This window comes from Herpailurus yagouaroundi, unplaced genomic scaffold (assembly GCF_014898765.1).
Source record: "Herpailurus yagouaroundi ecotype Mexico unplaced genomic scaffold, PumYag 557, whole genome shotgun sequence".
NCBI lineage: Eukaryota > Metazoa > Chordata > Mammalia > Carnivora > Felidae > Herpailurus > Herpailurus yagouaroundi.
In genome coordinates, this window is record NW_024412774.1 from 622809 (window position 1) to 648403 (window position 25595).

General features: G+C 44.0%; 3 protein-coding genes across 3 annotated transcripts in view; 2 read left to right on the forward strand and 1 right to left on the reverse strand.

The window, feature by feature from the left end:
* Positions 1 to 304: 304 nt before the first annotated feature.
* Positions 305 to 25595, forward strand: part of LOC121023505 (zinc finger protein 345-like) — a 154691-nt gene continuing 129400 nt past the window's right edge. Inside the window, exon 1 of the mRNA XM_040465445.1 lies at positions 305 to 531. Within this exon, the coding sequence (XP_040321379.1) occupies positions 322 to 531 (210 nt within the window). The 5' untranslated portion in view covers positions 305 to 321. The remainder of the gene's footprint in view (positions 532 to 25595) is intronic.
* On the reverse strand, positions 14368 to 21880 carry LOC121023529 (zinc finger protein 154-like). The gene is given in 8 exon segments (XM_040465493.1): positions 14368 to 14801; positions 14804 to 14859; positions 14861 to 15720; positions 15723 to 15982; positions 17247 to 17378; positions 17674 to 17741; positions 17845 to 17993; positions 21776 to 21880. Coding segments are annotated over 8 exon segments (1836 nt in total). The 3' UTR covers positions 14368 to 14595.
* LOC121023504 (zinc finger protein 418-like) overlaps positions 21980 to 25595 on the forward strand; it is a 216890-nt gene continuing 213274 nt past the window's right edge. Inside the window, exon 1 of the mRNA XM_040465444.1 lies at positions 21980 to 22126. Coding sequence (XP_040321378.1) covers positions 22094 to 22126 — 33 coding nt within the window. The 5' untranslated portion in view covers positions 21980 to 22093. The remainder of the gene's footprint in view (positions 22127 to 25595) is intronic.

The window sequence follows — 25595 nt, forward strand, 5'->3', positions numbered from 1 at the left end:
TCTCCAAACACTTGGTTGATTAGCTGCAGACAGTACTCCCCGGAAATCTGACCTAGCCCTTTTAGAAAGGTGCGAAGCCCCTCTGCTCTCAGCCCAGTAGTCACCCTCTCCAAGTGCCTGAGGATTTCCTCCTTTCCACCAGAATTCAGTTAGGAACCAACCCAGCCCCTGCCTGTGGATCCAGGGCACTAGAACACCCTGAAAGCTCAGCGCAGAGCTGCAGTGTAGGTAACTTAACGAAGTCCCAGAAAAATAGGCGTTTCCTGTGAGGCGCCAGGACTTCCGCGTTCTCCGCTTGGCGGTCGTTTGGCTGCTCTGGGAATGGGCCTTCCTGCTGAGGGCCCTCAGAGCCGGCCGGGGACCGAGGTGACGGGACCCAGAAGGGACGGGAGGAGGAAGCGCTGTCTCCGCCGCGCAGACAGGGGTCCGTGGCTCAGCGACGCCGCCGCCCGGGACGGGGACCGCCCGCCCGGGTGCTCGCCCCGCCCACAGAGTCCGATGGCGGCGGCCGCGCGCAGGGACCCGGCTGAGGTAAACGCGCGACCCCCGCACCCTCCCCGCCCCGCCCCCCCGACCCTCCAGGCGAGCAGCGCCGGGCACCTGCTCGCGTCCCTGCGGCCCAGGTCCCTGAGGCCCAGGTCCGGTGTCCCGGCGGGGCAGGCGCTCGCGGGTGGGGACCCCGTATCTGAGCGCCGGCGTGACGGGGTGCGGGAGCGGGCTGCTGGGGCGGGGGCGGCTGGTGCAGGCCTGCAGGGGGCGTTCAAGGGGGTCGAATCGGGGATGTGGGGTTCGCCTTCTGCCCTCGGGGGACACAGGGTGTGCGGCGGGGTCACAGGGGCACTGGCGGGTTGTCCCTTCATGTGAGGACTCTAGACGCCAAGGAGAATTCTGGCCGAAGGAGGGACACAATCTCCGTTTGGGATTTAAAAATTTCTCAAAGGTTGGGGCGCCTGGGTGGCTCAGTCGATTAAGCGCCCGACTTTGGCTCAGGTCACCATCTCGCGGTCTGTGAGTTCGAGCCCCGCGTCCGGCTCTGTGCTGACAGCTCGGAGCCTGGAACCTGCTTCGGATTCTGTGTCTCCGCCCCCTCCCCCGCCTCACTGCCCCTACCCCACTCCTGCTGAGTCTCGTTCTGTCTCTCAAAAATAAATGTTAAAAAAAAATTTTTTTTTTTTAACTCCCCCAAGGAGTTCAAAGGAAGAGCAGATTGGAGGAGGGTGCGGAGTTCCTTGAGTTCGCTCATGTGGAAATGTTGGGGTGGGTTCAGAGCCAATGTTCAGGAAAATTCCTGAGAAGGCTTTGGTGCAAATAGGTGGCTTTACTAAAGTACAGCGACAGTACCTGTGGGCAGAAAGAGCTGCACTTGGGTTGTGGTGGGTGACTGATTATATACACTTTCAAGTTGGGAGGGCGTCAGGGATAGCGGAAGTCTGTAAGGAATTTGGAAGCCAGGTTTCCAGGACCATTTATTGCTGCCTCATAAAACCGTAGTCATGAGGGGCGCCTGGGTGGCTCAGTCGTTTGAGAGTCGAACTTCAGCTCAGGTCATGATCTCACGGCTCTTGCGTTGTAGCTCCGTGTTGGGCTTTGCACTGACAGTTCAGAGCCTGCTTCAGATTCTGTCTCCCTCTCTCTCTCCCTAGCTCTCTCTCTCAGAAATAAGTAAACTTGAAAAACAAACAAACAAACAAATACCTTAGTCATTAGGCCCTTCACGGATATATCAGAGGACCTCATGCTTGGAAAATGATTGCTAACATGTATCTTGGGAAGGTACAGACAAAGGAAGTTTCCAAAGGAATTTTTTATGTTAAAGGAGACTTACAGGATCATGGACGTTCAGGATGATGTTAAGCTAAGATTGCTTTTTACCTCTAGTAAAGTAGTAACATCAAGGCAGTTGAGTTTGTAGAGGAAGGTTTCACTGCCTCTCTCAGGGACTTGTCAGTGGGCTCTGAGTTGTAAGGAAATTTAATTTTTTTCTTTTGCCTTTGTTCCCCATATCAGTCACTGCTGGTGAGAGGCAACATTGAGCATTGAGTGAGAAGTGAGACAGTGAGCCTAAAATCAGCTGGCTCTGGGGTTAGGGAAGGGAACAGAGAGGCAGGAACCCCTCAAACCCTGCCATGGACCCATTTCTCAAAGTCTTGCCTCCTCACACATGTTCCCATGACTGAAGCAGCTCTTACGGAATTCACAGAGATCAGTGGAGGCTGTCCCAGGCCCTCGATATTGCTAGCTCCCCACCCCGGTATTTTCTGGGACTCTTAATGCTGTTCCTCCAGTCCTCGACTCTGGGGACACTGGAGAAGCCCCCAGCCCAGGGTTCTAAGTCCATTGCAGGCTGTACATAGTGGTATTCCCATGACTGGGGACTAATGTAAACCAGTGTGGAAAGTTAACCTAGGAGCTCTACCAGGATGTGTATATGCTTAGAGGTAAAACTGATCAGAATGAGGAAGTGATATGAAGATCTTATAACAGACTCCATCTGGGTGCAGAGCAGAGAACAGTCTGTGGACTTGAGAGAGGAGGAAGGAAGATCAGGGTTAAGGCTACTACCATTGTCCAGGTGCAAGTTAATGACAGAGTTGTGACTTAGGAGTTGTGGTTGGAATCTGGCCGCCTATTTTTTTTTTTTTTTTTTTTTTTACTGTTTATTTTTAAGAGAGAGAGTGTAAGCAGGGGAGGGGTATGGGGGAGGGGACACAGGATCTGAAGCAGGCTCTGAGCTGACAGTAGAGAGCCTGATGTGGGGTTCTATCTCACAAATTGTGAGACCATGACCTGAGCCAAAGTCAGACACTCAGTTGACTGAGCCACCCAGGCATCCCTCTGGCTCCCTATTTAAAATAAAAAAAAAAGTTTTTAAAATGCTTATTTATTTTTCAGGGGGAGGGTAGAGAGAGGGGGAGACACAGAATCCGAAGCAGACCCCAGGCTCTGAGCTGTCAGCACAGAGCCCAATACGGGACTCGAACACACGAACCGCAAGATCATGACATGAGCCAAAGTTGGACACTCAACCGACTGAACCACCCAGGCACCCCACTGGTTGCCTACTTTAAAGGGCAAGTAGATTTTCTAATGTGGAGGGCAAGGGAATGAAACAGAGTAATAGATGATGACCCCAGGGTACACAAGGGTCTTAACAGCAGTTGGGATGAAAGTTGTATCATTTGAGACGAGCTACTTGGTAACTGGTGTAATATTTACTGGGGGTATAAGGAGGTCTCTGTTGACCTTATTAAAGAGTCTAAGCTATATCAGAGACCATGAAATGGAGCCCTAAAATGGGAAGCTGGACACACAGGTTGAGAAATCTGGGGAGGAATTCAGATTGGATACATCTAAAATGTACAAGATATTGTGAAGACCAAGGTGAGTGTGCTGTGGTCACATTTAAGAAAGGCAACTTCAGGTTATGGTGGCAATGCTATTAGGAGGTGAAGAAGGGAAGGGTGGGGGCCCAAGGACTGGGTCATTTGCTTGCGCTCCCGGGGTGATGGTGTTGGGTTTCATATCCACAGATAAGGGAGACAAGTGACCATGAAGGCATCAGACAGGATAGTCTGGCAGATGGTCAAGGCTTCCAAGGGAAGAGTGGACATGAGATGGATGCGGAGGCAAGGGGTAACTGAGGCAAATAACACTCAGGCTGGAATAGGTGCTTATTCTCCACTTTACGGACTCACCAAGATTTTGTTTGGACTTTGATGGAACCTGGGGTGTTTTCCTTCAGCCTGGTGTATGGTGAGGGGCAAATCTGGTCATCTGTGAGAATCACTAGGCCTGAGGTGGGTAGTCAGTGGGGCTGGCTTGGAATGAGGACTGGATGGACAGAGGAAAGTTGTAATTACTGAGGGCACAGCAAGTGCGGCAAAAGCAGTGTAGGACCTTGAGTGTCTGAGACCCACACGTGGTTCTGAGTGGCTAAATCTGAGGCAAGGTATGTAGTTGGACCATCATAGAATGATTTGAGGCTACCATTGCTAATGGGAGCCACGGGAAGTCTGACTTATTATTGGATGCTGTTTGAATTTGCCCAGCATACTCTGGGTTAGAGGTCAGCCTATGGAGGGAACAGTTGTTAGGCCAACCTTTAGTGTTTTCAGAGCCACATGAAGTTCTTCTCTTGCTCACGAGGTATTGCATCTTGCTTAGTACTGGCGAGGGGAGCCTGTTCCCAAGTCCACAGTGGAACCACAGGCCCCGATGTCCTGAATTCCTTGGGCCAGTGTCACTGGTTTAAGATTATAGGGGCAATCATACATGTTACACAAACACTGGATTTCTATGAAGCGGAGGAAGGAGACTGCAACAAATTGGTTGAAATGTACCTCTTTTAAAGGGTGTGCACAGTATTTAGTCTCTGTGGCTGTGAAGGATGAGCAGGTGCACAAATTCTCAGGACCTCCAGAACTGTGCATCTTGGGTGTCTGACGGCTTGTCAGAGAAAATAATCTAAAGGTTTTGTTGTTTCCTGTAGCCTATCTGGGCTTTTCACCTCAAGCCCACTGCTGTACAGGTAGATGATGAGCACGAGGAGGAGGGAGATCTTGTAGTTTAGCTCTGTGGCCTTTGTGACCAGCCTGCATTCCTATTGAATCAGGTGGAAATGGCCTTCACTGCTCACCAGTATTTGTCACCACTGAGGCAAGTCGTCCCTCCCAGGGCGTGCAGAGTCCAATGGTGGAGTCAATATAGTGTTGCCAAGCTTGATTCTCCAAAAACGGAAGAAATTACACATTTTTATTTTGAATCGTATTTTAAAGCTTTGAGAAGGTACAAATGATGTGCAATAAACTACAATATTTAAATTGTAAAACTTAGTAAGATTTGATATTCGTTTCAACTCCTGAAGCCTTTATCACAATCATGATAATGAACCTATTCATCACTCCATAATTACCTCCTTACCTTTTATAATCTCCTTTCCTCTGCTCTCCAGTCAGCTGTTGATTTAGTTTCCTTTATAATAGAGAAGTTTATTTTTTTTCTAAAATTTTATATGACTGAAGTCATAAAGTGTTTACTCTTTTCCCCCTGGGAACCCTCGTTGCAGTGTATTCATTTTGAGGTTCATTAATGATGCTTGTATGAGTAGTTCATGCTTTTTATGTTGTTGAAAAAATATGTTCTGTGGATATGCCATTATTTTGTTAATTTGCTTATGAATATTTGTTTCTAGTTTTTGACGACTGCAAATAATACTGCTACACAGATTTTAATACAATTCTTCATATGCATGTTTCATTTAGCTGTGGTAATATCTTGGGTTCCAATGCTGGAAAATATGTAACTTTTTAGGAAGCATCAAACTGTGATCTAAAATGGTTATTCTTAGGGCACCTGGGTGGCTCAGTCAGTTAAGCGTCTGACCTTTGGTTTTGGTTTGGGTCATGATCTTACGATTTGTGAGATTGAGCCCTGTGTTGGGCTCCAGGCTGACACCACGGAGGCTGCTTTGTATTCTCTCTCCCACTCCCTCTCTGTCCCTAGTCCTGCTCACACTCTTCTTTTGCTCAAAATAAGTAAATAAACTTTTAAATAAAATTGTTGTTCTGTTTTATATTCCTATCAGCACTGTATGAGAGTTTAAGTTTCTCCATATCATTGCCAATAGTGGGGATGGTTAGTCTTTTGAAATTTTCACCCATTTAAATAAATGTGTAGCAGTATCTCCCTGTGGTTTTAGTTGCATTTCTCTGATGTTCCATGATGTTGAGCATTTTTTTCCCATTTATTTGCAACCTGTATGTCTTCCTTGTAAAATATCTATTCATTTCTTTTGCTTATTTTTTATTTTTTAAATTTTATTTTGTTTAAGTAATCTCTTCCCCCAATGTGGGGCTTGAACTCACAACCCTGAGGTCAAGAGTCGCATGCTCTACTGACTGAGCCAGCCAGCCACCCCAAATTTTGCTTATTTTTAAAAGTGAATTTTGGCTATTTCTCTTTTTGTTAACAGATAAGAGTGAAACAACAAACACTTATGTTAAGAACCTCATTCATTTTTCATTGATGTGACTTGTTTGCTGTCAGCCATACTGTCTTTGAATACCAGGAGAATATTTTCAAAATGTTGTGCTGTACACAGTGCAGTGACCACATATAGCATATACTTTTAAGTTTTATCTCATTATTAATATATCCTCCATCACATTTTTAGGTGTAGATATTCAACAGTACAATAAATCAAGCCATGATCTGTAGTGTTCATTTTGTCAATTTTCCTGGTATAAATACTGCCAGCATGACCAATTTAAAAACATCAGTGGAGGGGCGCCTGGGTGGCGCAGTCGGTTAAGCGTCCGACTTCAGCCAGGTCACGATCTCACGGTCTGTGAGTTCGAGCCCCGTGTCAGGCTCTGGGCGGATGGCTCGGAGCCTGGAGCCTGTTTCCGATTCTGTGTCTCCCTCTCTCTCTGCCCCTCCCCCGTTCATGCTCTGTCTCTCTCTGTCCCAAAAATAAATAAATGTTGAAAAAAAATTAAAAAAAAATAAAATAAAAACATCAGTGGAAAAGGCAGTTGGGAAAGTGGAACTGGGAAGAATTGCCAGTAGCCTACTGTTGTATTCTATTTCTACCATACTGATAGAATGCTGCAATTAACCCAAGAACAGAAAAATAATAAAATGTAGTATAATCACTAGGAAATCAGTAGTTTTTATATTTGATTTTTAAAACAGTGGAGGTGTATTGACTTAAACTGTGCCTAACTTTTTTTGTTTTGTTTTTGTTTTAGAGAGAGAAAGAGAATGAGAACGGGGGAGTAGGGCAGAGGGAGAGAGAGAGAAAGAGAAAGAATCCCAAGCAGGCCCCACACAGAGCGCCGACCCGCATGCAGGGCTTGATCCCACAACCCCGGGATCATGACCTGAGCTGAAATCACGAGTCAGACACCAACTGATTGAGCCACCCAGGGACCCGAACTACACATACTTAACATGTACATTTTGATGTTTTGATTCATGCTTACACCCTGAAACCAAAAATATCCTTCCTTTTAAAATTCATCCTGCTCACGGGGCCTGGGTGGCTCAGTCGGTTCGGCTCAGGTCGTGATCTCTCAATCTGTGAGTTCCAGACCTGCGTGGCTCTGTGCTGACACCTCAGAGCAAGGAGACTGCTTCAGATTCTCTCTCTGTCTCTCTCTACCCCTCCCCTGCTTGTGCTCTATCCTCTCTCAAATATAAACATAAAAATAAAATAAAATAAAATAAAATAAAATAAAATTCATCCTTGTCAACACATAAAATTACTGATACAGCGACACCGTCTATCTTTGGTTATGGTTATTTTCAAATATTTACAAGGGGCTCCTGGCTGATTCAGTTGTTAGAGCATGTGACTCTTCATCTCAGGGTTGTGAGCCTCACATTGGGCATAGAGCTTACATTAAAAAAATATGTAAGTGTACACACACTCACGAAGGAAATGACAATATTAGAAGCCAGGTGAACCCTTCTCCAATTTTCCACCATTATTTATTGTTTCATGGCTGTTCTTGCTTTGTCTATCCCTGTGTATACAAGTGGGTTAGTTTACATATTTTTCCAGACATTGTTATCATTTAATGCATACTCTCTTCAGAATGCATTTTTAAAATGTAAGGTCTCCTTTATAAGCCAGTAGTTACCACAAAAATATGTTTTATCAATGTTCAGTCATCTCAAAATGTGTTCTTTTTTAATTTTTAATGTTTTTATTTTTGAGAGAGAGAGAGAGAGACAGAGCATGAGTGGGAAAGGGCAGAGAGAGAGGGAGACACAGAATCCGAAGCCAGCTCCAGGCTCTGAGCGGTCAGCATATAGCCTGATGTGGGGCTTGAACTCATGAATCACAAGATAATGACCTGAGCCAAAATCAGATGCTTACCTGACTGAGCCACCCAGGTGCCCCAAAATGTGTTTGTTTCTAAGTAAGATTAATTGCAATCAGAATCCAAAATACATCCTTCCAGTTTTCAGTAGCTGTGTCTCAGAAGTCTTTTAACATTCAGGGTCTGCTTACCTTTTTAAATTCTTATTTGTTGATGTTGCTGGGGCATTTTCATTAAAATTTGGTATGTTCTAGGTGTGGCTTGTGGAGTCTCTGACACTGTCCAGCTGATCCCCCTCACCCATGATGTGTACACTAAATAATGATGAGACGGACGATGAGGTTTGTTGCTGCAGACTTGTGTGATGGTAACTCTTGGGGACACAAAACAATCTTCTTCCACCCACAGATCCTCTCCACAGAGACAGTAGAGACAGAAAACACTGTTAGTCAATGGCACAATGTGCCATGAATTGCCATCATTCACCATGAAACTGCAAAGACAGGGGGAAAAAATCTCACTTCCTTCTAGAGCCAACAGATACAACCCAGTAGGTACATATATTTCAGATACACAGTAACTAGTCCTCAAGTAAGACAGCTTGACAGCAGTATTTGTCATGGAGTTTGTTCTAACTTGGTCATTGAGGTGACTATCTGTGTTAGCTTATTGGAAAAGGAATTGAGGAAAGACAAACCTCATCCTAATAACGGGAGGTAGTTTTGTGGGTTGGAGCAAGGTGTCCACGAAGAGGAGGCTCCCACCCTCCGGGGCAGGGGACTATCAGGAACTAATTGAGGAGCTGTCTCCCTTGATGCTTTTGCATTTTGAAGGGACAGGTCCTGGGTTCTTGAGAAGGACATTTCTGGTTCCCAGAGCTAGAGAAGAGGGGTAAAGGCCTATGTAGTTTTGTAAGGCATGTATTTTATCTTAAAGCTCAAACATATCACAAAGCACAAATAACTGTGGATAAAGGGGGCAAACATATTTAAATTAATTCAAGATTATCAAAATATCTGTAATAGATTTTTTGGATTCTTCTCTTGCCCTTCTAATTCTGTACCTACTCCCCATTGGTTGCTTCAAATATTATTGATTGGATTTTTATTATGATTTCTGTATTTATGCTATAAATATTATTAAAAATGTAAAGAGAAAAACCACAAAGCACACATAGAGTGTTTGCACAACAATTGGATCCTCACTGAACAAATGGTAATAATATACCCTATTGAAGGCTGCACTGATGACACCTCCATGTAGACTCCTAAGCAACCTAAATTGGCCTAGAATGGAGGCACATGTTGGATCTAGGGCAAATGAGTAGTCACCTTGGCATTGAGGGACAAAATAATCAGCAATGCTTTCTGTTGAAAGAATATGATCAAAAGGGAGAAATGATGAGAGAAAAATTCTAAAAGCCCGATATATAAGGGAAGCCATTTTATTTTATTTATTTTTTAATTTTTTCAATGTTTATTTTTGGGAGGGAGAGAGGGAGGGAGAGAGAAAGGACGAGCAGGGAAGGGGTAGAGACAGATGGAGACAGAGAATTCGAAGCAGGCTCCAGGCTCTGAGCTGTCAGCACAGAGCCTGATGCAGGGCTCGAACTCAAGAGTCAGAGATCATGACCTGAGCTGAAGTCAGAAGCTTAACTGACTGAGCCACCCAGGTGCCCCTAAGGGAAGCCATTTTAGATATCTTTCTAAGTCAGCACAATTATACTTAAAATTTGTTTGAACTAAAAGCCTGGCTCATGGCCCATCAAGCATAAATTGTATGTCTGCTTTGTAAACAAATAGCCTTAAATGTACACCCTTACAATTTTTTTCCCCACCCTTACAGTATTGATCAGTGCTCCTACTCCTTGCATTCCTGGACATTGAAACTTGTTATTCCTGCCTACATGTTAATCTATGATCTTTTTAAACTCTTACAAGAACGTACCTCTGATACACTGATTTGTGGCTCTTTATGTAAAAAGTATATAATCCTATAAAAACTGTTCATTCTCTGGAGCACTTTTTTCCTCATGAAGATCACGTTTCCTAGGCAGCTATACTAATGTGGCTCAAATAAAACAATTCTTTTCCTGTATTAAAGTTCTTTCTGATCTGTTTCTGTTGACCCAGGCTAGACCTGGATCTAGGCTCTCCTAAAGCCTACATCTGTCACACAGGGTGCCCAGTCCACTTTGGTCTCCAGGCTGTGCTTTGGTATCATCACCACATACTGGTTACATTTGATATCTGAAATGTTTGATTCCAGGCTGTGGAACTATGTGCTAAGGAAACACAGTTACGCTTTTTGTGTTTCCAGGTGATGGAGTTTTAGAGTGATGAGGAGTTCATGAGGTCTGGAGCTGACGACCAAGAAAGAATTCTTGAAGATGTCTTTTGTACAAAAAGGTGATTTTATTAAAGCACAAGGACAGGACCCGTGGGCAGGAAGAGCTGCACTGGGGTTGTGGGGGTGAGTGTTTTATGGAGTCAGGGGAGATAAAGTCCAGAGGGTAGATAAAGTCAAGAGGGAGTTTCCAAAGAGACTTTCACATGCTGAAGACTTATTGGAAGCCTAGCTCTTGTCAAGCTAAGGTTGTTTTTCTCTCTAGCAAGGCATTAACATTAAGACAGTAGGAAGTTCCTGGACTTTAGGCTACCATGGGATTGCCTTTTTCTGGTAAAATGGTGGAGACTCTTATCAGTTTTTCCATGTTTTTGTTTGTTTGGTTGGTTTGTTTGTTTTGTCCTTTCCTGTTCTGGGGCAGCTGGGAGTGTCCAAGGAATATCATTCATGTCCCACCTGGGGAGGGGGTGTGTGCTAACTTGTACTTTGCCCTCAGCTTGCTTCATGCTCCTTCATCACAGGTATGTCATGTAAAGACAAATATAAATTAAAAATAAGAGGCTTAATTCTCTTTTGAAAATGAGGTGTTTGGGGCACCTGATGGACTTAGTTGGTTAAGCATCTGACTTCAGCTCAGGTCATGATTTCACAGTTGATGAGTTTGAACCCCACATCGGGCTCTGTGCTGACAGCTCAGAGCCTGGAGCCTGCTTACTTCAGATTCTGTGTCTTCCTCTCTCTCTCTGCTCCTCCCTAACTCGTGCTCTGTCTCTCTCTTGCTCGCTCTCAAAAATAAACATTAAAAAAAAAGAAAGAAAGACAATGGGGTGTTTCTACTCCCCTCCCTTTCCTCATTTACCTTAGAAAACTTGTTAATTCTGCATCTCTTTAAGGTATATCCCTTTGAAAGATAGGTCTCTCCCTTTTATTCCACCTTTATGAACAGAAATGTCTTTCTCAAATATCTGGGAGCCACCTCTTTAAAATAAAAACAGGGGGAAATGAGGGGTGGTAATAGGAAGCTTTTGGTTTAAGTGGTAACCAAGTACATGAACACATACGTTTGAAATATGTGCAGCTTATTTTATGCAATTATATCAAAACGAAACTGCTTGAAAATATATAAAAACTTGTACCTTTCTAGTCACTCCACTACATTTATTTTCTGTGTTCTTGAGGTTATTTGTGGCCACTGGATCACTATGGTGGGAAAAAAGATAGATTAGCATACTCCTGGCACCTTGGAACTCCAGCTACAGTGATATCACAGTGGCGGTTTTCACTTGGCCACGGTGGGAATATTTACACTGGGGAAACTGCAAACACTACAAGTGATGGCTTTATTTATTTTATTGTTAGATATTTAGACTTATGTGATGGAGAACATGTTAATGCATATTAAACTGTAAAGTATATGCTGTGTGTGGCCACTGTATTGTGTATAGCAGAAGATGATTTAGGAAATATTCTTCTGGCATTTAAAAGCAATTCTTTTTATTGCAAAAATGTCACATCACTAAAGAGTGAATAAAGTTCTGAATAAGTCTTTGTTGTTTCATTCTTTTATATATATCTTAAAAACTTGGCGAAAGTATAAAAAAGATATTTTGCCAAAAGGGACGTACAGCTGGCAAATCAACAAATGAAAAAATGCTCAACATCATAAAATATCTGAGAATACAGTTTAAAACCACAGTAGGACACTGCTACACAATTATTAGAAGGGTTAAAGGTTTTAAAAAGATTAACCATACCCACTACTGCCAAGGATATGGAAGAATTAGAAGTTCCAAACACTCCTGTTAGGAATACAAAAGGAAACAACTATTTTAGATCACAGTATGGAGTTCGTTAAAAAGTTATATATCCACTAACCCTGTAACTCAGACATGTACTCCAAAGTATTAACAAAAGAAAAATGAAACCTATCCAGATGAAAATTTGTATTCAAACCTCTGTAGTTTTACCTGCAACAGTCAAAAACTGAAGACAACTCGTATTCATACAGATGAATGCGTAAACTAATAGTGGCAAATCCACAGAACAAACACTTAATGACTTTAATCATAAAGTTCCAGACAATGCAGATGAATATATTGTAATGAAAGGTAAATCAATATTTGACTACAGAGCACAGTGACATCATTAAAGATAAGTGTGGGGGTGAGGGATAGGTTAATTACAAACATGATGGTTTAATTTATTTATATATAAATGTCAAAATTTATCAAATTGCATTTTGAAAATATATTTTATCATTTATGTCTCATTAACATTTTAAAAATATAATTCGAAAGAAATTTGAATGTCCTATTTTAAGAATCCCTTACATTGACTTCATCATCTCTCTCCTCATGCCCTGGGAAGGGCTTCTTGCCTCAGTGGCCAAAAATTAAGTGAATAATGAAGACTTAGCAACAGATTCAATAGGAATCCTGGCTGGGTCCTAAGGTTCCCATAACTTGAAGAAGAGCTACCCCTTCTCTCTGTACTCATATTTTTCTCTGCACAGAAATGGCCTGGAGGACATCCCAGAGAGACTACAAGAATCCACAAAACTTTTAGAGTATTTTATCCCACTGTGCCTTATGCTATAAAAGATTCATAGTTCAGGTCAGAGAAGTTCTGTATCTACCAATACTTCACAGCTATAGTGATTGGAACATTGTGGAAACCCCTTTAAAAAAAGGCACATTCTAAGCACTTTGTTAGTATCCTCCTCTTACTATTAATGTGTGTGTGTGTGTGTGTGTGTGTGTGTGTGTGTGTGTGTTTTAAGTTTCTTTTATGTTTTTTCTTTTGTTTTAGTAATCTCCACACCCATCGTGGGGCTGAAACTCACAACCTGGAGATCAAGAGTCACACACTCTTGTGACTGAGCCAGCTAGGCGTCCTTAATCTAGTGTTTCTGTGACAATTATAGTTACCCTTCTAGTCTTACAATGATGCTACCCTACAGAATTTTGAACATCAAAATTTGGCCCATGAGTCCACTGCAGGACCTGGGAGGTTTTCCTCACCAGTGCTGAGCCCAAGGCAACATTCCGCGTGAATAATTTCATGGTGCTCTCAGAAGCACCACAGGAGTCGTGAGAACTGCCCCCTCCTCAGGTACCTCTGAACCCAGAAAATATTATGGCATTCAGTCTACAAACTAGGCCCAGAGATCTTGAAGGTTTTCATTGGAGGCCTTGGGCAGCAATGCAAACAAGGGCAAACCTGGAGAACAACTCTCTGCCATCATACTGTCACCTCTGAGGCACACGAAGCTTGGGATCCCAACAACGGGCTATTCTTTGTGTTTGTAAAACCCAGCTGTTTTTCAAATCATCCCATAGAGTGAACAGAACTCCAAGATTAAAGGTAGCTTAACCAATAAAGTCTCTATTATCATACAAACCAGAGCATTGGGAGGCAAGTTACTCCTGCATCGGTGACTTGATGGCTGGGAACCTCCATCACAGAAGTCACATGAAACCAATAATACCCCCAGAAAAGGCAGTCAGTCTATGTTGTCAAGTGAAGAACAGAGTCCACTGGGCCAAAATGGGTCAGGTACAAGGCACAGCTTATCAAAGAGAGAAAAAAAGAGTGAGTGCTGAGACTTCTCAGTAATCTCTGCTGGGAATGGAAACACCAAGGTTTCCTTCTCTGAACACACTGGATTGGGTGAAAGATGCATACTATAGGCACCTGCCAGGTAGTAGAGGTGAAATGGCTTTTTCCGCAGAAACCACCAGTGGCATAAATCTGGAAAGGCCATGGGCAGGTTAAAAAGTGCAATGCAGCTCCAACATACCTGGGATTTTTCTGTTTGGATGAGGTTCAATTCAGGCGGCACCGTCATTAGGGATCGCCCCCAAGTTTTGATATATGGAACAAAAAATTGTACTTGCTTGCACATTAAAGGTGTTTTCACCCATGTGAAATTTGTGGTATGCAGAGAGTAAAGGCCTTGGGCTTCTGGCTTTCTTACATTCATTGCATTTGTAAGACCTTGATGTGGTGTGAACTCCCCTATGTTTCATAAGGCTGGAATTTTTATTTTTTATGTATTTTATTTATTTATTTTTAATGTTTATTTTTGAAAGAGAGAGAGAGAGAGAGAGAGAGAGAGAGAGAGAGCACAAGTGGGGGAGGGGCAGAGAGCGAGGGAGACACAGAATCCAAAGCAGCTCCAGGCTCTGAGCTGTCAGCACAGAGCCCAATGCAGGGCTCAAACCCACAAACTGGGAGATCATGAGGAGCCAAAGTCAGATGCTTAACCAACTGAGCCACCCAGGTGCCCCGAGGCTGGTGTTTTTAGTAGGGGATTTCCCACATACAATGCACTCATAAAGTCTTTCTCCAGTGTATGCATTTTGGTATTTTAGGAGCTTGAAACCGTAGGTATAGAATTGCACACATTCCTCAAACTATAAGGTTATTTTCCAGTGTGAATTTTCTGATGTGTGGTGATGGTAGAGCTTTGACTAAAGGATTTCTCACATTCACTGCACTGATAAGGCTTTTCTCCAGTGTGAATCCTCTGATGTTGAAGGAGCACAAAATTTTGATGAAATGATTTCCCACATTCGCTGCATTCATAAGGCCTTTGCCCAGTGTGAACTCTCAGATGGTAAAGGAAAAAGAGCTTTTCTCAAAAGATTTCCCACACTCATTGCACTCATAGGGCCTTTCTCCAATCAATTTTCTGATGTGTAATGAGGCTGGATATATGTCTAAATGATTTCTCATATTCATTGCACCAATAAGGTTTTTCTGTAGTGTGAACCCTCTGGTGTTGATGGAGCACAATGTTTTGGCAAAATGATTTCCCACATTTGCTGCATTCGTAAGGCCTCTCTCCACTGTGAACTCTCTAATGTTGAAGGAGTGCAGAGCTTTTCTTAAAGGATTTCCCACTTTCACTGCACTCATAAGGCCTTTCTCCAGTGTGAACTCTCTGATGTGTAATGAGGCTGGACATATATCTAAAGGATTTCCCACATTCACTACATTCATAAGGCCTTTCGGCAGTATGAACTCTTCTATGTTGAAGGAGTGCAGAGCTTTGATGAAAAGATTTCCTGCATTCATAGCACTCATAATGTCTTACTTCAGTGTGAATTCTCTGATGTTGAATGAGATTAGAGTTTTGGCTAAAAGATCTCCCACATTCACTACACTCATAAGACCTTTCTCCAGTGTGAACTCTCTGATGTCTAATGAGGTAGGAGACTTCGCTAAAGGATTTCACGCATTCATTGCAAATACAACATCTTTCTCCAGGGCGGGTGTCTGGCACTAAACAAGTGTGCATTTGCAGCTTAAAGTTTTTGTGGTCTTCCCTGTTGTAATGAGTATTTTCCTTTGTAGAGGCATCCTCACACTTGATTCCACTATCTGACTTCTCCCTGGTGTGTGTGGCCTGTTGATAAAATCCTGAGTCATCCAGGAAGTCCTTCCCAGCCTCCCTGAAGGTGAAGGGCTTCCCTGACACACAGAATTTGCAGTTGTTCACAAATAAGGCTCTCCTTACATTGCTTCTCAATAGTTTCTCTCCAATATCTGCTTTTCGTGCTGATAAAGGTTTGCTCTGAAATAAAATAGTTCCTCACATGCTGCATATATGCATAATTTCTGCCTGTGATGTGTTCCCTGGTACTCAGCCAAGTGAAAAATGTCATTCAAGATCAAGCCACATATCTCACAAGGGTTGGCCTTCTGAGGAGACAGACCTGCCTTGACAGGCCGGATCTGTGAACCCCCTTGATCTGAAATATGCTGCTCAGAAGGTCCTTCCTCATCCTCTACTCCATGCCAACCACCTGAAAGCAGAGAAACGCTGGTGAAGTACATGTTGACCTTGTGCAGGGAGATGGCATTATTACAAATGTATGTCTGACAAACCCAAGAATGAGTCCATAGGATTAACAGTAGGAGAAAGTGGTTGAGTTCAGGTTGAGGATGAGGCTGATTAGCAGTACTGGCCAACTGAAGATGACAGAATGCGGGAGGCCTTCCAAAGTGAAGGACAAAATCACGGGGTGACACAAAGAGAACAGGCAATGTCTACAGCCTATTCCTCTACAAACAACTTTCAGCAGGACCTTGCCTGCTGGTGACACATGAGTGCTACATGGAATGTGGTGTCCAGGCCCGTGAAAATCCAACTGCAACAGAGCCGCTATTGTTCAAAGTCTGAGAATGTGCATAGCTTATGACACAGAGGCCAATGTTGTACAAGACTGCAGATGGACCACGGTGAAAAAGCGTTGAGATGTGGAGTCCAGACAGGTGAGGATTATCCCTGAGAGGTGAGGAGTAAGAGCAGAAGTGACAAGTAGTAGAGTTGACAAGGTGGCTAAGTGTGAAGAATGGGTAAAGACAGGCCAAAATGAGGTATGGGTGCTTCTGCCCAAAGCAAGCAAACAGGTCTCTGGTGTGCTTTGTACACAGCCCTGATGCCATGCTTTCCCCTCCCCCAGGGTGCCGTTTCTTTGGACCAGGCTGTGTTCGAGTTCATCTTGCAGCAGTTAGATTCATTTCCATCCTGTGAACCTTTCCCCCACACCTCCTTGATGAGCAACTACACAGAACCTAGATGATTCAAATACTCAAGTCGGGCCAGATAAGCAGCCCTCACTGGCCAAAAATAATGCAGTACATTGTAGAGCACAAGTAGCAAAACTAAATATTACAAAAAGAACTTGCAAGAATAGCCCATGGTCCACATAAGTAATTACCAAGTCAGTGATGGCAATTTCTGGCACAAGAATGAAGAAATGTTAACTAGAGGAACGAAGTAGAACCTAGGGTGGCTTGGATCTGGAAAATTCACCTGGTGATGGAGAGGCAAACAAGATGGAATTGATGGCTGCAAGTTTCCTGATTCTGGGTCATCCCTGTGAGACTAGAAGGAAGAGGTGTTGGGTCTACTCAAGGAAGGAGAGGAGAGTGTTCATATCCCAGCCCTACCAACCACAGCACCTATTCAGGGAACTAGGAAAGGAGGCAGTGCCCAGGGTCCTGATGTGAAAAGGGCTGACTTGCCAATGGATAAAGGGTAAGGGGTATGTTTAGGGACCTTACCAAGTGAGATCACAAGTGCCACGTTCTCCAGCATCACATCATGGTACAGGCGTCTCTGAGCCTTAGCAAGGAGACCCGATTCTTCCCAGGAGAAGTACACGGCCACATCCTGGAAGGTCACACTGACCTGTCATGATTGGGAAAACTGAAACCACAAATACCAACTTTCTTGAAGACCTGTAGTCCATTCTCCCATATGTCTATCCTATGCCCATCCTCCTCCCAATTTCCCCAACTCAGAGAAGAAACTAGGCCCTTGGCACTACTGGTGCTGTTGTCTACTTATGGGACGACTGATTACTACTAGGCCCAGCCATCAGCAACAAGAAGCAGGTGGACAAATATACCTAAACCGTGAACCTGGCATAGAGGCATTCAACACCCCCTGTCAGGCGATTTTCGGGTAATGCACAAGCCGGCCCCTCACCTGCAGCACACTCCCGCAGCCCGTCACGCCGGCGCTCAGACATGGGGTCCCCGCCGACGAGCGCCTCCCTGGCCCGGACCCATGGGGTTGGGGACAGGGACGCGACCAGACGCCCCGTGCTCGGGCCTTCAGAGTCCGGCTGGGAGGAGGGCCCGAGGGCAGCGCGTTTACCTGAGCCGGGTACCTGGGCGGGCCGCCGCCAACGGACTCTGTGGGTGGACTGAACACCCGGGCGGGAGGCCACTATCCCGCCCCGGCGCGGAGCGCCTCCTCCAGCGACTCCTCGGTTCCATCACCGTCTCGACCCTGCGTAGACGCAACTGGAACAGGAGGAACCAAAATAACCGCCACGCCCCTTTGTGCTCAAAAGGAAACTCCTGTTACCTTCACAGGCTCAGCGACGCCCTCGTCGACGCGTGGCTTTCTGGGAAATGTATTTTGCCCTGTCCATGGCTGAGATTAGGAATTCACCAGATTCCAGGAGAAAAGTCTTACATCCATGGCGAGGGGCACTGGGCAATGGCGGGCCCCTGTCCAAGGGACATTATGAAAATGGCTAGAGAAAGAGAAGATATCAGGCACTTTTCTCGCTTTGATATATAGACTGCACTTAAGGGTAAAAAAGTCGAAAATGAAGAAAATGTCTTTATAGATGATTCCTAGGTCATAAATGTATAAGTCCTGATAAAAATAGGCAGAATACAGACATGCCTTGACAGGTCATGAAATAATGGATTCAACCAAGATCATCAGGCAATTACTTTTGCCAAAAAACTTCTAACAACAACTGGCACAATAGATAACAGTCCAGTAAGCAAACCTGATAGTGGATGAAGACACCTAGTAACAGTTGCACCCACCGTGCAAAGTTAACATCGCAAAACAGAGACACTCAAGACTTCAGAGCATCTGTTCGTGATTAAAGTCAGAAGTCCCAGCCCTGCCTATGGAGCCCTGCCTGTGGCCAAAGTTAATCTGGGTTTGATTTATGCCTGTGGTTCTAATTCTACATTATTTGGAAGCAATGTGATGATGAGACAGGGGAACTGAAGGGACCCCATAAAGGACTGCTTTTTGCTCCTTTTCCTGCTTCTGTTCTTGCTAGGACTTGCACCCCCACCCTGCACATGCCTTATACTACTTATAATGTATGTCCTCCTCAGACAAGGACAAGAAGTTCATGATTACTTTTGAGTTCCAAAGAAGTGACTGGGTGGGGTCATTATGTGTTTTCCAAGACCACTGACTCCAGATACCATGACACGGAGATCCCAGGCTCCAGGGCATAAGTGATTTCTGATCACTTTCTGGATGCTGTTTTGACCAATTCCTGGATGCCTGAGAGGACACATGCACCAGACCACTGTCCTCAAAAAAATCCTCATCCCCCACAAAAAACAAGACTCCCTCTCCTCTTCTGAATCTCCCAGATGCTCTGTATCTGCATTCTATGTCTTTAATAAACTGCTCTCATTTCATCCTGGCTAGTGGTTAATTTCTATTCTACAGGAAGCCAAGGAGTCTCTTGACTGCTCCTGTAGGATATCTTCTGGGTCCTTGGGCCCACCCAGCCTGCATCAAGGACATTGAAGAGATGCAATTACATTAGAGAACGTGGGAACTTAATGCCAAATGACCTAGTTATACCATCATACATATGGCAAATATAACACAAGAATGTAGTACAAACTTTTGAAGTAAAAGAGAAGATTCTAATATAAACATAAAATGTGAGTATATTGTTTATGATTTTAAAAATATCAATTATAAAAAACAACTTTTTGAAAAAGTGGGAAAATTGAATCATGACTATAAGTTACTGGCATTTTTTGTTTTAGTGTGAAAATGCTACTGTAATTATAATGAAAGAGAACTTGTACTTTACAGACATTGGAAAGACTTATAAATGAAATGATCTATCTGGCATTTTTGGTGGTATAAGATTAGGAACGTATTAGGAATTATATTACAGTAATTGAGGAAGTACATATTCATACTGAAAGTTGACATATGAAAGCTGAGAATCCTTTTAAAATCACATGAAAAGTTATAATTAACAAGAAATTATAGGTATTCCTACATATAATGAAAGTTAAAAATCAATAGCAGTCCTGTCAGAAGCTTTCTCCTATTTAAAAATTTAAAACAAACATCTTACTGAAATACAAAAGGTTGAAGAACATCAACAACACTCACCTGGATTTAAAAAAAAATTTTTAAAGTAGTCTCCACACCCAACATGGGGCTTGAACTCACCACCCTGAGATAAAGAGTTTCATGCTCTACCAACTGAGCCAGCCATGGGCCCCTAAATTCCCCTTCTTGTTCTAATTTCACCATTAAAGAATATGCCCATAAAACTCTAGGTCCCCATCTTCCAATTCAATAAAAACAGAACCCCAGGCCCATTCTCTCTGCTCCCCCTCTTTGCCTCCCCCCACCCGCCCCACCATTTCTCTCTCCCTACAGCAAACTTGCTCTGTGGCCCCAAGTGTGCCATGTGCTTTTCAGGGCCTGTAAGTAATCTTGTCTCTTTCAAAGTTTCCTGATGGTTATCACTGAGGGTGTTTTACAATCATAATAAGAATCACAAGGGTCATTCCAGACATTATATTGGTTATTGACAGGCTGAGACTGGCATAAAACACATGGCTACTATCACCATTTTTGCCATGTTTTCAGGTGTATGTAAACACATATTACCCTATTACTGTGGTGGGAAAATAGCCCTAACTGCTGATTTTTGGTGGTGTATTGAAAACAGCTGAACATAAAACACTTTAGGCATCCTGACAGTGTCAATGAAGAATGCAGGACAAAGATCTCTGAAGGTAGGATATTTCCTATATATACACAACTCCTTGAAACCCCACTAATTAAGACAGGGCAGTTGTTCATTGAAAATATATGCGAGGGGCGCCTGGGTGGCGCAGTCGGTTAAGCGTCCGACTTCAGCCAGGTCACGATCTCGCGGTCCGTGAGTTCGAGCCCCGCGTCAGGCTCTGGGCTGATGGCTCGGAGCCTGGAGCCTGTTTCCGATTCTGTGTCTCCCTCTCTCTGCCCCTCCCCCGTTCATGCTCTGTCTCTCTCTGTCCCAAAAATAAATAAACGTTGAAAAAAAATTAAAAAAAAAAAAGAATATATATATGCGAGAAGAATGAATTACCGTGACAACATAGTTTTGCTATTGATTTTTACCATTCTAACGTCCTCTAAATATCCTCTTTCTCTCTCCCTCCAACTGTTCCATGTTTCCAGGAGAGAAAAAAAGAATCAAAACTTGTAGACAAAGCTTTGACTGTGGTCAGGATTTCAATACAGACATGTGCTCAGCTTCATTCCTTTGTTTCTCATACTTCAGTACTCAGAAATTTTTTCAGCCATAATCTCAACTCCCTGTTCAGAAACCTACCCCAAAATATCACGTGAAATAGTGATTACTTCACAGGAGGATATGTGAGACACCTCATGGTGTCTCAAACATTTGACAATGACAGACCCTGAAATGACCTTGAAATGGTTACATTCCTTTTCGACTGGTCTCAGATCTTAAAAGCAATTCTATGTATCTTAGGATATAGAGTAAAAAATACTATCTGGAAAAAAATGTCCCTTGCTGGGCTGGTACAATCACCAATTGATTATACAAGCTGGAGAAAACTTTCCTGAGGAAATCTGTCCACTGGCTTCACAGCTGCTCAACATCCCTTTTTTTCCCTTCCACTCAGTGGCCCTGTCTGGTCTTTTCTCTCTTGTCCCTGACCAGAACTGAAGTTCACAAAACTGATCCTAAAGCTTCGTTGTGTATGTATTTAAAAAGCAGCCGGGTGATACTTATTAGCTCCCACATATGAGTGGACAGAGAGATAAGGTGTGGTGTTGTGTCCTTTTGGTTTTGTGGCTTTGGGGAACATCTGAAATAACGTCTACAAACATTTCTGTAATCGGTCCGGAGTACACTCCACGGAATCCGGGTCCTGCCCCTTCCTCGAAGAGAGCGGGTACCATTTACCACGCCCTTCGCTGTGGCCCTTTGCTTTTGCCAGGAACCTCAGCCCAGGACCATTTGTCTGGACCTAAGGCTCAGGGGAAACTACATTACCCAGAAGCCTGCTCGCCGCACGTCCAATGAAGGCCCGGGAGAGCTGCGTTTTCGTGCGTGAGAAAGGCGACTGGGCGGGCCTGGCATCCTCCTTGCAATCGGCATTTTCTCACTTTTTGTTAGGATCTACACAAGCCGGGGCCTTTGAATGCTTGGTTAGGCCCGAGGCGGAGGCGTTGTCCTCGTTTCGTGGAGACGAATCCGAGGCTCGGCGTTGGCGACGCTTACCGTGGCCCTGCCGCTGGGGTGAGACTTGGGACAGCTGTGGTTGCGTCCCCGACCTAGAGCCGGCGTCTCCCTCCCCGCCCACAGAGTCCGATGGCTGCGGCTGCGCCCGGGTACCCGGCTCAGGTAAACGCGCGACCCCCGGGCCCTCCCCGCCCTCCCCCACCCAGACCCTCCAGGCCCGAGCGCGGGGCGCCTGGTCGCGTCCCTGCAGCCCGAGTCCCGGTGTCCGGGCCGGGGAGGCGCTCGCGGGCGGCGGCCCAGTGTCTGAGCGCCGGCGTGACGGGGTGCGGGAGCTGGCTGTAGGGGAGGGGCCGGCTGGTGCAAGGCCTGGGCGGGACTGAGACGGAGGAAAACCGGAGTCTGGGGTCTTACGTCTGCAGTGTGCAGAGTGTGAGGGCTCACGCCTTGGGTGAGAAGTTGCACTCATTGTGAGGACTCTGGGAGCCATCAGATTTTGAGTAGAAGGACTGGGGGGGGGGGGGGGCCGGGCTTCAAAAGTAGCCCCATTTTTTTGCGCGGAGCAAAAATTAGATTAGGGCGGGCGGGGAATATGAATTCCTGGAGACCAGTAAGTACGTAGTGTACCGGGCTCCCAAAAGTGTTTTAACGATGGGTGAACCAGAGTAGTGCCAGAGGAAAGGGAAGAAGTGGTCGGATTCTGGATAGATTTTAAGGTTAGAACCAACACTATTTACTGCTGCAACCGAAGTGGCAGTGATTGAGAGTAAGGAGTGAAAAACTAACTTTTTAATTTTTGCTGTTCTATTGTTTTTCACGGACGTCTTGAAAATGGAAATCAAGGGGCGCCTGGGTGGCGCAGTCGGTTAAGCATCCGACTTCAGCCAGGTCACGATCTCGCGGTCTGTGAGTTCGAGCCCCGCGTCAGGCTCTGGGCTGATGGCTCAGAGCCTGGAGCCTGTTTCCGATTCTGTGTCTCCCTCTCTCTCTGCCCCTCCCCCGTTCATGCTCTGTCTCTCTCTGTCCCAAAAATAAATAAACGTTGAAAAAAAAAATTAAAAAAAAAAAAAGAAAATGGAAATCAATAAGTCAAAGTAGGAAGGTTTCAAGGAGATCAGAAGTTGAATTTTGGACATGGTTGATTGTGAGATGTGTCAGTTTGGAGGTGTCACATGGGGTTTGGGGATGGAAGCTTTGGGGTTGTGGGAGAATGGGCTGGGTTGGAGATGTCCACGGTGAGGATGGTGATCTGGGCTAGGTCAAGGCCTGGAGATCAGAATTAGGGGTAGAAGTCTTAAGTATGGTATTGTATTGTATTGTATTGTATTGTATTGTATTGTATTGTATTGTATTTTTTAAGATTTTATTTTTTTTTTAATTTTTTTTAAACGTTTATTTATTTTTGAGACAGGGAGAAACAGAGCATGAACAGGGGAGGGTCAGAGAGAGGGAGACACAGAATATGAAGCAGGCTCCAGGCCCTGAGCTGTCAGCACAGAGCCCGACGCGGGGCTAGAACTCACCGACCGCGAGATCACGACCTGAGCCGAAGTCGGCCGCCCAACCGTCTGAGCCACCCAGGCGCCCCTTAAGATTTTAAAGTTATCTCTACACCCAACGTAGGGCTTGAATTTACAACCCCGAGATCAAAAGTTGTGCACTTCACTGAAGGAGCCAGCCAGGCACCCCTTAAGTGTGTTTATTTTTAAAAGTTTTGTTTTTTGTTTTGTTTTGTTTTGTTTTGTTTTGTTTTGTTTTGTTTAGGTGCACCTGGGTGGCTCAGTCAGTTAAGCCTCCGACTTTGGCTCAGGTCGTGATCTTGTGGTTCACAAGTTCAAGCCCCACATCATGCTCTCTGCTAACAGCTCAGATCCTGGAGCCTGTTTCAGATTTTGAGTCTCCCTCTCTCTCTGCCCCTTCCCCACTTGGCGCTGTCTCTCCCTCTCTCTCTTACTCTCTCTCTCTCTCTCTGTCTGAAAAATAAATAAAAAACATTTTTTTAAAAAGTGTGTTTTCTTTAAGTTCATTTTATTTATTTTGAGACAGAGAGAGAAAGCACAAGTTGGGGAGGGGCAAGGAGAGAGGAAGAGAGAATCCCAAGCAGGCTCTATGCTGTCAGGGAGGAGCCTGATGCAGGCTCAAACTCACCAACCGTGAGATCATGACCTGAGCACAAGTCAGACGCTCAACCAACTGAGCCACTCAGATGCCTCATGTCAGACTGTATTAAATGCATTGGGAAAACTCCATACAGTCTGTTATAAAAGATCCCTCATTACTGAAATAGAGATAAGCTAAAAGGAATGGAGTGGAATAAGATATGAATACTAATAAGAAAGTTGGAGTGATTAATATAAGAAATGGTGAAGTTCAAAAAATATTAAAAATTTAAAAAAATGGTAAACTTCCGGGAAAGTAATATTACCAAAGATAACATAGAGATATTTTACAGTATCAAACAAGTAATTTAATCAAGAAAATACAAGAATGGTAACGTACATAAGAACAGACCTTCAAAAATTCTTTTAAAATATTTTTATTTATTTTATTTTTTAAACTAATCTCTGCACCCAACATGAGGCTTGAACTCATGACCCCAAGATCAGGGGTCTACCAACTGAGCTAGCCAAGTGTCCCCCAAAATTATTTTAATAATTAGTAGAATACACACAAAAACAGTAAGGATATGGAAAACACAACATCTCAGCTAACTTGATTCAATAGATATGTATAAAAGATTGCTCCAGGGGCACCTTGGTGGTCCAGTTAAGTGTCCAACTCTTGATTCAGCTCAGGTCATGATCTCATAGTTGTAGGATTGAGCCGCACATCGGGCTCTGTGCTGGAGCTAGAAAAAGAAGAACAAACAGAACCCCAAACCAGTAGAAGGAAAGAAATAATAAAGATTAGAGCAGAAATAAAATAGAAACTTAAAACATAATAGAACAGATCAATGAAATTAAAAGGTGGTTCTTTGGAAAGATCAACAATACTGATAAACCTTTAGCCACACTCCTCAAAAATTAATAAAAATTAAAAATAGAGGGGTGCCTGGGTGGCTCAGAGTGCAAGCCGTGTGTCGATCTCTGTGCTGACAGCCCAGAGACTAGAGCCTGCTTCAGATTCTGTGCCTCCCTCTCCCTCTGCTCCTGTCCTGCTCATGCTGTGTCTCTCTCTCTCTGTGTCTCTCAAAAATAAATAAGCATTAAAAATTTTTTTTAATTAAAAATAGAAGACTCCAACAGAAGCAGAAATGAAAGAGGAGAAATAACCAACACCACAAATACAAAGGATTGTAGGAATATTATGAAACATTATATGCCAACAAATAGGACAACCTAGAGGAAATAGATAAATTACTAGGATCTTATAACCTCCTAAAACTAAATCAGGAAGAAGTAGAAAATTTAAACAGACTTATTACTAGCAATGCAATTGAATGAGTAATCAAAAATCTCCCAACAAAGGAAAGGCCAGGACCAGATGGCTTCACAGGTGAATCCTACCAAACATTGAAAGAAGAGTTAATACTTATTCTTCTCAAACTATTCCAAAAAATAGAGGAAAGAAAACTTCCAGATTCATTTTACAAGGCTAGTATTATCCTGGCACCAAAACCAGATGAAGAGACTAC